Below are 12,391 nucleotides of genomic sequence, written 5' to 3'. Positions count from 1 at the left end.
TTTTAAGAAAACCTATACAACTGTTAAATATAGACTTAGTATTCCAACCCAGATCTTTTTGGCTGCAGAGTTTCTGTGTGACCTGTCTGTGACTTTCTATAATGTTTAAACCTCAGTTCAGAGCCTTATTTTTTGCCCAGTCTGTTTTAGTAGCCTATCTGAGCCTCCAAGCCTTGTTCTTTCTCACGCCAGTTCATCTGACCAGACTGGTTTTCCTGTAATAGTATTGAGCTATGATCATGCTGATCTCCTGCTTAAAAAGACCTGCAGAGAGATACCCTACACTTGTGCCTAAAGATCTTTTCAGACACTTAGTCTGCATTTGAAGATTTATAACATGCTCCAGCCTATTTTGTTACCAACTTTTCCTAATATAATATTGATGTTTGGCTAGTCCATCCTGTTGACTCTTCTCAAAATCTTCTGCCTCCACATCTTGATGCCAGTTCTTCTGTCTAGAATACTCCTCTTACTCCTATTCTTCAACTATCCAAGTTTTAGCCAGCCTTCAAGTCGCAGCACAGATGGGGCAATTACCTCCATAGCAGCTTCTCATTTTAATCCTGTGTCTCATATTTCTGTAGCATGTGTGGTTTATCCTTTGCAAATGGTGCCTGATGTGACTCTCTTAATAAGCTTCTTGAAGGTAGGTCCACTATTGTGTCTTATAGAGATTTAAATTCCAAATAGTCCCTGGCAGAATGTAATGGGTAATAATGCTTGTTAAAAGTAAAATGTTGGGTGGGGATGGGGTGGGAAGGGGGTACCTTCCTGGTGTCCAGTGGTTAAGAATCAGCCATATAATGCCAGGGATGGCAGTTCAATCCCAGAACTAAGATCCCGCATGCTGGGGAGCAACTAAGCCCATGTGCCGCAAGTGAGACCCAATGAAGCTGAATAAATAAATATTTTTAAAAAGTAAACAGGAAAAAAGTGAACAGATCAGTTCTGTAATGCCCCCCAATTTATTCAGTAAATATTGAATTCCTATGGGAATACAGCAATAGAAAGGAGATAAGTTCCCAGTCTTCCTGAAATCTTCTATTCAAATGGTGAATAATAGAAAATAAGTGTGTAAACAAAGAATAAACGTGGTTATTTCAGTCCTTAATATCTATATATAGAAAGAGGCTGCTCTGGATAGGTAGGTCAGGAAAGGATTCTCTGTTCAGTTCAGACACTCAGTTGTGTCCGGCTCTTTGCAACCCTGTGGACTGCAGCACACCAGGCTTCCCTGTCCATCACCAACTCTGGAGCTTGCTCAAACTTATGTCCATCAAGTCAGTGATGCCATCCAACCATCTCATCCTCTGTGGTCTCCTTCTCCTCCTGCCTTCAGTCTTTCCCAGCATCAGGGTCTTTTCTAACAAGTCAGTTCTTCACATCAGGTGGCCAAAGTATTGGAGCTTCAGCATCAGTCCTTCCAATGAATATTCAGGACTGATTTCCTTTAGGATAGACTGGTTGGATCTCCTTGCAGTCCAAGGGATTCTCAAGAGTCTTCTCCAACACCACAGTACAAAAGCATCAATTCTTCGGCGCTCAGCCTTCTTTGTAGTCCAACTCTCACATCCATACATGACTACTGGAAAAACCATAGCTTTGACTAGATGGACCTTTGTCAGCAAAGTAATGTCTCTGGCTTTTTAATATGCTGTCCTGGTTGGCCACAGCTTTTCTTCCAAGGAGCAAGCGTCGTAATTTCATGGTTGCAGTCACCGTCCACAGTGATTTTAGAGCCCCTAAAAATAAAGTCAGTCACTGTTTCCATTGTTTCCCCATCTATTTGCCATGAAGTGATGGGACCAGATGCCATGATCTTAGTTTTTTAAATGTTGAGTTTTATTTTTTTATTTTTTATTTTTTTGAATGCTGAGTTTTAAGCCAGCTTTTTCACTCTCTTCTTTCACCTTTATCAAGAGGCTTTTTAGTTCCTCTTCACTTTTGGCCATAAGGGTGGTGTCATCTGCATATCTGAGGTTCTTGATATTTCTCCCTGTAATCTTGATTCCAGCTTGTGCTTCATCCAGACTGGCATTTTATGTGATATACTCTGCATAGAAGTTAAGTAAGCAAGGTGACAATATAGAGCCTTGACGTATTCCTTTCTCAATTTGGAACCAGTCCATTGTTCCATATCTGCTTTTAACGGTTGCCTCTTTATCTGCATACAGATTTCTAAGGAGGCAGATCAGGTGGTCTGGTATTCCCATCTGTTTAAGAATTTTCCACAATTTGTTGTGATCCACACAGTCAAAGGCTTTAGCGTAGTCAGTGAAGCAGAAGTAGATGTTTTTCTGAAACTCTCTTGCTTTTTCTTATGATCTGGTGGATGTTGGTAATTTGATATCTGGTTCCTCTGCCTTTTCTAAATCCAGCTTGAACATCTGGTGGAAGTTCTCAGTTTGCATACAGTTGAAGCCTAGTTTGGAGAATTTTGAGTGTTACTTTCCTAGCATGTGAGGTGAGTATAGTTGTGTGGTAGTTTGAACATTCCTTGGCATTTTTTTCTTTGGGATGAATGAAAACTGACCTTTTCCAGTTCCATGGCCACTGCTGAGTTTTCCAAATTTGCTGGCATATTGAGTGCAGCACTTTCACAGCATCATCTTTTAGGATTTGGAATTCCATTACCTCCACCAGCTTTGTTCATAGTGATGCTTCCTAAGGCCTGCTTGCTTCACATTCCAGGATTTCTGGCTCTAGGTGAGTGATCACACCATCATGATTATCTGGGTCACTAAGCTCTTTTTTGTATAGTTTTTCTGTGTATTCTTGCCTTCTTTTCTTAATATCTTCTGCTTCTGTTAGGTCCATACCATTTCTGTCCTTTGTTGTACCCGTCTTTGCATGAAATGTTCCCTTGGTATCTCTAATTTTCTTGAAGAGATCTCTAGTCTTTCCCATTCTGTTGTTTTCCTCTATTTCTTTGAATTGGTCACTTAGGAAGGCTTTCTAATTTCTTCTTGCTATTCTTTGGAACTCTGCATTCAGATGGATATATCTTTCCTTTTCTCCTTTGCCTTTCACTTCTCTTTTTTTCAGGTTTTTTGCAAAGCCTCCTCAGACAACTGTTCTGCCTTTTTGCATTTCTTTTTCTTGGGTATGGTTTTGATCACCTCCTGTACAGTGTTGCGAACCTCTGTCCATAGTTCTTCCAGTGCTCTATCAGATCTGATCCCTTGAATCTATTTGTCACTTCCACCATATAATTGTAAGGGATTTAATATAGTTGATACCTGAATGGTCTAGAGGGCTTCCCTTGTGGCTCAGCTGGTAAAGAATCTGCCTGCAATGCAGTTCTGGGTTCAATCCTTGGGTTGGGAAGATCCTCTGGAGAAGGGAAAGGCAACCCACGCCAGTATTCTGGCCTGGAAAATTCCATGGAGGAGTCCATGGGGTGGCAAAGAGTCAGACACAACTCAGCGACTGTCACTTTCACTTTCATTTTTGATGGTCTAGTGGTTTACCCTACTTTCTTCAATTTAAGTCTGAATTTTTAAGTCCTGAAATTTGCAGGAGTTCATGATCTGAGCTACAGTCAGCTCCCAGTCTTGTTTTTGCTGACTGTATAGAGCTTCTCCATCTTCGGCCGCAAAGAATATAGTCAGTCTGATTTAGATATTGACCATCTGGTGATATCTGTGTGTAGAGTTGTCTGTTTCTGTTGTTGGAAGAGGGTGTTAAGACCATTACATTCTCTTGGCAAAAGTCTCTTAGCCTTTGCCCTATTTCTCTGAGTAGGTAACATTTGAGCTGAGACCTAAAACATGAGAAAGAATCAGCCTTTAGGGACTACATTAAAACCCCTTTTAAAAATTTAATGTTTTGAGTGCAAAGGGCTGCATTTATTTACAAAATTAATTCCTTTACATAATATCAGTAAAAATTTATAGTGCTTGGTATTGCTCATTTGCCATTTTTTGCTGTAGGGGAGTGGTAGCAAAGCTATCACTGATAAAAGATTTTAAATAAAAATTTGATGTAGTTTATTTGAAAAACACAGCAGAACAATAGTAACTAAATACAGTAACTAAGTAAAGCAAGTTGAAGCCACTTACAGTATTTTATTTTTCCTTATTCAGTACAGCCTATTATAAACAATAGTCTAATGTCTATAATTTACCTTGTATATTTTAGAGGAAATGTTGGAGAAAGTGAAATTCAAAAAATTACAGATCAAAGTAATTTGTTTACAAATTAAAATTGACACCTTAAATTAAAAGCTTTTTGCTTTTCATATTTTTCTTCTAGTCCTTATATACCTTCAGATATTTTTTATTATTGGTCATTTTGTTGCTTCCTTTTTTAAATGCTTAACATTGATACAACTTTTTCTTCATCCTTTGTAATCTTTGTAATTAGTATTTTTAATCATTCTTAAATACCTTGATGTGGCAAAAAATTTTGATAATAGAAAAGATTGTAATATAAAATTAATCTTCATCCCTACCCAGAGCCCAGACTCCTTTCCCAGAGGCAACCAGTCAGGTTTGTTTTATAAATTCCTTGAGAACTTATTTTCCCCAAATATAGGGCTTCCCAGCTGGTGCTCATGGTAGAGAATTTGCCTGCCAGTGCAGGAGATGCAAGAGACTTGGGTTCAGTCCCTGGATCAGGAAGAATCCCCTGGAGAAAGAAATGGCAATCACCCAGTATTCTTGCCTGGGAAATCTCATTGACAGAGGAGTCTGGTGGGCTACAGTCTATGGTGTCACAAACAGTCGGACACAATTGAGCATGCATGCACACACGTACATACACACACACACACACACGGGCATATAGAAAATATTTTTTTGTTTTTCTGTTTTAATCTGTTATCTTTATGACTTTTTTCATTCTGGTTACTTCTTTATCTTGTAACACAATTTTTTCCTTTTTGGATATTTGCAGAATCATGTATTCATTTAAACCAATTTTTATTGAGTAACCTGTGCCACCCACTGTTCTAGGTATATATTCCTTTTGTTGTTCAGTCAGTAAGTCGTGTCTGACTCTTTGAGACTCCATGGACTGCAGCACAGGCTTCCCTGTCGTTCCTTCCCTGTCTCCTGGCATTTGCTCAAATTCATGTCCACTGAGTCCATTCATGTCCATTGATGCTATCCCACCATCTCATCCTGTGCCATCCTCTTCTCCTTTTTCATTGAGTCTTTCCCAGCATCAGGGTCTTTTCTAGCCTTTGCATCAGGTGGCCAAAGTATTGGAGCTTTAGCTTCAGCATCAGTCCTTCCTATGAGTATTCAGGGTTGATTTCCGTTAGGATTGATTGGTTTGATCTCCTTGCAGTCCAGGGGATTCTCAAGCATCTTCTCCAGCACTGCAGTTCAAAAGCATCAGTTCTTCAATGCTCAGCCTTCTTTGTAGTCCACCTCTCACATTCCTGCATGACTAATGGAAAAGCCCTAGTTTTGACTATATGGACCTTTGTTGGCAAAGTGACATCTCTGTTTTTAAATACACTGTCTAGTTTTGTCATAGCTTTCCTTCCAAGGCATAAGCATCTTTTAATTTCATGGCTGCAGTCACTGTCCTCAGTAATTTTGAAACCCAAGAAAATAAAACCTGTCACTGTTTGCACATTTCCCTCTTCTGTATTCATATTCCTTGACCTCCTGGAATTTACAGTTCAGTGGGAGGAGACAGGTATACACATACTAAGTACTATATTAGCAGCATGAAGAAGTTTCACAGAAAAAGAGAAGGAAAAAAATTTTTTCCTCTCTGGAACTGCATTAGGGAAGACTCTAAATAGAAGGTAACATTGAAAGGTAGTAGGTTTTTGCCAGACAGGAAAATCTGAACTAGGACCCAAAGGCATCAAAGTATGTGATTGTTTATGGAAGAGGGAATAATTTCTTTTCTTTGAGTACAGAATATTTATTGCAAGGAATAGGGGGAAAAAGGCTATAAAAGGTAGGTTGGAGCTAAATTGTTTTAAAATGCTCTAGCAATGGGAAGCCATTAAAGATGAAAAGTTTGTTTTCTTCCTCCAACAGCAGCTGTCAGCATTTTGGGGACTTACTAGAAAAATGCTGAAAGGAAGTCATTTTTATTCCCAAAGTTTTCACTAAGTATAATGCTGGTGTAAAGTGTACTGTTGCTAAATGTATACCTGGTTAAATTTTTATTCATGTAACTACCACCTCTATGAAGTGTTAACCCCAGAACCCTTCTGAATACACATTTGGCATTGCTGATGCCATACACTACTTCATTAGTTCTCCTTTCATTTTTTCCATCAGTATTTTTACACCCTCTTTTGTGTTAAAATTTAAAATATATTTCACTTCATATGTAGAAGAAACAGAAAGAGAAAAGTTAGGGTAATTGGTATTAGTAGGTCATTAATTGGGTAGCATTTGGACTGGTGGAAGATTAATTTAGAGATTGGGTGAAGGCCAGTTGATGGAGGATGTTGAATAGTAGAATCTAGATTTTATTCTGAGGTAACAGAATTTGAGAGAATTTTGAAGTGGGTATTGAAGTGACAGGGCTGTGCTTCAGGAAGAGGACTCTTGACTGCAGTGTGGACAACGTACTGGGGAAGGTAAAGGGGTTAGAGGTAGGGAGCAGGAAATCCAGATAGGAGATTATTGTAGTAATTCTGTGAGAGAGAGTAAGAATCAGGGCATTGGTAGCGATGGTGAAAGTGAAAGTGAAGTCCCTCAGTCGTGTCCAACTCTTTGTGATCCCATGGACTGTAGCCCACCAGGCTCAGTCCATGGGATTTTCCAGGCAAGAGTACTGGAGTGGGTTGCCATTTCCTTCTCCAAGGGATCTTCCCAACCCAGGGATCGAACCCAGGTCTCCCACATTGCAGGCAGATGCTTTACCGTCTGAGGATGGTGGCAATCACCAAGAAGAACAATTGATACTGCCTAGTGATTAGAAGCGGAGAAGGCAATAAACTCAGATATGCCGATGACACCACCCTTATGGCAGAAAGTGAAGAGGAACTAAAGAGCTTCTTGATAAAGGTGAAAGAGGAGAGTGAAAAAGCTGGCTTAAAACTCAGCATTCAGAAAGTGAAGATCATGGCGTCTGGTCCCATCACTTCATGGCAAATAGATGGGGAAACAATGGAAACAGTGACAGACTATTTTCTTGGGCTCCAAAATCACTGCAGACAGTGACTGCAGCCATGAAATTAAAGGACAGTTGCTCCTTGAAAGAAAAGCTATGACCAACCTAGACAGTATATTAAAAAGCAGAGACATTACTTTGCTGACAAAAGTCCATCTAGTCAAAGCTGTGGTTTATCCAGTAGTCATGTATGGATGTCAGAGTTGGACTATAAAGAAAGCTGAGCACCGAAAAATTGATGCTTTTGTACTGTGGTGTTGGAGAAGACTCTTGAGAGTCCCTTGGACTGCAAGGAGGTCAAACCAGTCCATCCTAAAGGAGATCAGTCCTGAATATTTACTGGAAGGACTGATGCCAAAGCTGAAACTCCAATACTTTGGCCGCCTGATGTGAAGAACTGATTCTTTGGAAACGACCCTGATGCTGGAAAAGATTGAAGGCAGGAGGAGAAGGGAACGACAGAGGATGATGAGATGGTTGGATGCCATCACTGACTCAATGGACATGAATTTGAGCAAGCTCCAGGAGTTGGTGATGGACAGGGAAGCCTGGCGTGCTGTAGTCCATGGAGTCACAGAGTCCGGCACAACTGAGCGACTGAACTGAATGCTGTAGCACATTTTTTTTAATTGTAATGAAGTAAATCAGGAAGAATCTTACTTACCTGGTTTCATTTGTCAGATGTAATTTAGTAATGAGCTGGTTAGGGATTTTCCTGCAGGTTTTTTGTTTTCATCTTGTTTACTTAGGATTTAAGTAGAGTTGGGAAACCAAGTCAAATAATACTTTCAGAAATTTTTTCCAGATGTGTTTAAATTAAATATTGTTGTTTACTTGCCAAGTTGTGTCTGACTCTTTGCAACCTCATGGACTGCAGCACTCCAGGCTCCTTTGTCCTCTGCTGACTCCCACAGTTTGCTCAAATTCTTGTCCGTTTTATCAGTGATACTGTCTAACCATCACTTCCTCTGCTGCCCCCTTCTCATTTTGCCTTCAGTCTTTCTCTGCATCAGGCTCTTTTCCAGTGAGTTTGCTTTCCACATTAGGTGGCAAAATATTGGAGCTTCAACAACAGTACTTACAATGAATATTCATAGTTGATTTCCTTTATGACTAACTGGTTTGATCTCCTTGCAGTCCAAGGGACTCTCAAGATTCTTCTTTAGCACCACAGTTCAGAAGCATCAGTTCTTTGGCACTCAACCTTCTTTATGGTCCAACTCTCACATCCAATACTGGAAAAAATAGCTTTGACTGTATGGACCTTTGTTGGCAAAGTGATATCTTTGCTTTGTAATACGCTTTCTCAGTTTATCGTAGCTTTCCTTCCAAGGAGTGTCTTTTCATTTCATGGCTGTGGTCACTGTCCACAATGATTTTGGAGCCCAAGAAAATAAAATATGTCCTTGCTTCCACTTTCCCCTTTCTGTTTGCCATGAAGTGATGGGACTGGATGCCCTGATCTTAGTTTTTTGAATGTTGAGTTTTAAGTCAGCTATTTCATTCTCCTCTTTGACCCTCATCAAGACGCTCTTTAGTTCCTCTTCACTCTCTGCCATTAGAGTGGTATCATCTCTATATCTGAGGTTGTTAATACTTCTCCCAGCAATCTTAGTTCCATCTTGTGATTCATCCAGCCTGGCATTTCACATGATGTACTCTGCATATAAGTTAAATAAGCAGGATCATAGTATACAGTTTTGTCCTGCGCCTTTCCCAGTTTTCAACCAGTTGTTCCGTGTCCGATTGTAACTGTTGCTTCTTGACTCACATACAGATTTCTCAGGAGGCAAGTCAGGTGGTCTGGTAGTCCCATCTCTAAGAATTTTTCCATTTGTCATGATCCACACAAAGGTTTTATCATAGTGGATGAAGCAGAATTAAATGTTTTCCTGGAACTCCTTTTCTCCATGATTCAGTAAACATAGACAATTTGATCTCTTGTTCCTCTGACTCTTTGAAACCCAGCTTGAACATCTGGAAGTTCTCGGTTCACGTATTGCCTTCATGAATCACAGCCTTGTCTTGGTGAAGGGGCTTGCATAACTCAGTGAAGCTATGAGCCATGCTGTGCAAAGCCACCCAAGATGGACAGGTCGTGGTGAGAGTTCTGACAAAACATGCTCTGCTGGAGGAAGAAATGGCAACACACTCTAGTATTCTTGCCAGGAAAATCCCATGGACAGAAGAACCTTGTGGGCTATAGTCCATGGGGTCTCAAAGAATCAGACACAACTGAGTGCGTGAGCCCTCATACACCAGAAAGAATGAAGTGGCTAGGCCAAAGTGGAAACAACACTCAACTGTGGATGTGTCTGGGGGTGAAACTAAAGTCCGATGCTGTAAAGGACAATTATATTAGCCTTTTTAATAATATTTTTAGTCTCAAAAAGTTAAAATATATTACGGTTTAAATGTACCGTATAGGTTAAGTACTAAAGAGAACTGATTTTTACTCGTGTATATGAAAAGCTGAGCAATTATGAAGCTGACCAATTCCAAGTGATATTTCCCAGCCGTCTTAAGCAGTTCTAACAATTTATTAAGATTCCTAAGTAGTTCTCTTTTTCTTTGCAGAGATAAAAGCAACAGTGTTTGATGACTGCAAGAAAGAAGGCGAATGGAAGGTAGAATTTACATATTCACATAGAATTTGCATAACACTAGAAACCTTTATTGAGGGCTTGTACATATTTTTTACTTATTATACTTGTATAAAAGTACAGAGTTAGAAGCATAGTGTTTGCCTTCAAATCTCAGCTTTACCTCCTATTAGTTGTGGCTTCTTGAGCAAATTACTTGATGTCTCTATGCCTCTGTTTCTTTATCTGTAAAACAGATAGATGGTAGTACCTCATAGAGTAGTTATAAATATTAAATGAATTAATTCATGTAAAGTGCTTAGAACAGTGCCTAGAACAATTATTCCACCACAAGCAGCATTTTATGATTTTAAGAAAATTTGATGTTCAACATAAGATATATTTGAAGTGAACAAAGTCTGCTTCAAAGTGAAAATATTGCTTATGTATAATATTATATGACCATATATTGAGGAAATAAATTTCTAACTCATGAAAGTTAAATGAGTTGAGATAATTTTGCTTGCTCTCCTGATATTTTAATTTTATGTTATAAAAAAGGTTATGAATTTGAGTATATTTAATGCACTAAATTCTGTCTTTTGTGAATTCTTGGCAGTCAAATGCTTATACTATTGCTTAATTTATATTCATTTTAAGATATTGCTTCTAGATGAATTTACCACTAAGCTTTTAGCATCATGTTGCAAAATGACAGATCTTCTAGCAGAGGGTATAACTGGTAAGTGTTTCAAATACTCACCATGAAAAACTTTTTTTTTTTTATTATGATAGGGAGAGTTTAAAGTATTAATAAATTTTAGTTAGTAATTGTGTTTCTCAGGGGATTATGTCTTATTTTTTTAGTAACTCTAGCTATAATAATTATTTTGGACACTCTTTTCTTTGTGAATCTTCAGAATAACCTTTGTAAGTCAAGATTTTTCCCCTCAGCTGAGACATATAATTAAGCACCCCTAACCAAGACTAAGTCAATTGCCTTGTTGAGTTTGTTCTTCAGATTTTTTATTGTTATTTGTTATAGTTTTGTATGTTGATGCAGTAAGTTTACTTCAGTATTTTGGCTGATGTTTGTGGTTTTCATGTTTCGTTTTTAAGTGGATAGTAAGATTAATGTCATAAAATCAACTTTTGTGCATATTTCCAAGTGTGTAATACTGACTTTTTAAGCTTCTCTTTATTACCTAGAAGTGAGGCAATTGCAAATTTAAATCAGCTGTAGTGTAGGGTTATGAAAAATAACACTGCCACAGTTGCTGTCTTCCACCGGGCAGGAATGTGTTAATGAGATTTTAATTTTTCTTACATTTTGGGTAAAGTATCAGTATCTTGTAATATTCATAATCATATTATCATCCAAAACTCTTCATTGTTTAACTCATTTATTTAAATTTGCTCTTCATAATAGACTTTTAAAGACAGATACTAAATATCATAATTTGTAATGTGAAAACAGACTCCAAGTCAAATATAATTCTTTTGTTTATATTTTGGACTCTTTTTTGTTAGTTGTGGAGAATATTTATAAAAATCGAGAACCTGTCAGACAAATGAAAGCTCTTTATTTTATCTCTCCAACATCAAAGGTGAGTGTTTTGAATCTAAACAGTATGTTCTTCAAAACTTTCACCATAGATGTGATTTCCTCTTAGAAAATTTAAAGTAATAAAATGTCCTTTATTAGACAGGTAGTGTTATAAACTAGTTTGTGTAAGAAAATCTTTCTGAGTTAGAAGATTGTTTTATTTGCTTTCTTCTCAATGGGAATATATGTGAAAGAATTCCTTTCTCCCCCTATATGAAAGCAGAATTTATTTGTATAAAACAACAGAGTTTCAAAAAAATAAGTTTCTTTCAATAATTTGGTACTCATGTAGTTTCTAGTCAACCATGATTTTAGGAGAATGGAAGTGTATGTGAAAGAAATAGTCTTGGATTAATCTTTCATTAATGTTAGTCATTTCCCTATGGCATACACATATGTATGTGTATACACACATATATGCATGTGTGCATATTTTTTATGGGAAAGGAATTTTTAAAATTTATAATCTAACCATGATTTAATTCATACTTAAAGTCAAGCTTTTAGAGTTATATAAAGTATCAGATTCATTTATTCTGTATAGTATCTGAGAGTGCATTTTCCAACACATCCTTTGGCTTATTCTTAGAATAAAAATGTTAATTTTACAATTCCAATTTCATTTCTTCTAACTCTGGCAGACAGTAGGGAAAAACTGAGATATTTACAATGTAACCTCTACATGCTGGCTGCTGGTAGATTTTAATGACATTTTGTATCTTATCTGTAATATAATGTTATAAGAAAATTTATGCTCAAAACAAATGAAAGTTGAAAGCACCATTTTCACATACTAAATTTGCAGAGGGATTAAAAAAATGTGTGTATATATTTAGACATCTATTTATTTGTCTTATCTATGTATCTTATCTAGCTCTCAGTATGCATTATCAATGGATAATGGAGCAGAAACTACTGTATACTGCTAGTGGGGGTATAGATTAATACAGCCATTTTGGAAAATAATTCGCCGTATCAGAACCTTAAAAGGTTCTGAATCGTAAAATTTATTGTTAAAAAAATCCAGAGAAATTCTTAGTATTAACACATAATGGTAGGAAAGACCATGTGACCATTGAAAATGAGATTTCTAGAAAATTTTAATGATCTATGT

At 37.6% G+C, this 12,391-nt stretch overlaps 1 protein-coding gene across 1 annotated transcript in view; it reads left to right on the top strand.

The window, feature by feature from the left end:
• The window catches only part of STXBP3 (syntaxin binding protein 3), a 47,254-nt gene that overhangs the window by 2,953 nt on the left and 31,910 nt on the right, over positions 1 to 12,391 (top strand). The window contains exons 2-4 of the mRNA XM_068964908.1: positions 9,667 to 9,716; positions 10,332 to 10,413; positions 11,202 to 11,278. Coding sequence (XP_068821009.1) covers positions 9,667 to 9,716; positions 10,332 to 10,413; positions 11,202 to 11,278 — 209 coding nt within the window. The remainder of the gene's footprint in view (positions 1 to 9,666; positions 9,717 to 10,331; positions 10,414 to 11,201; positions 11,279 to 12,391) is intronic.

This window comes from Capricornis sumatraensis, chromosome 2 (assembly GCF_032405125.1).
Source record: "Capricornis sumatraensis isolate serow.1 chromosome 2, serow.2, whole genome shotgun sequence".
Taxonomy (NCBI): Eukaryota; Metazoa; Chordata; class Mammalia; order Artiodactyla; family Bovidae; genus Capricornis; species Capricornis sumatraensis.
The sequence above is the reverse complement of the archived record's forward strand: the minus strand, read 5'-3'. Positions and strand labels throughout refer to the sequence as shown.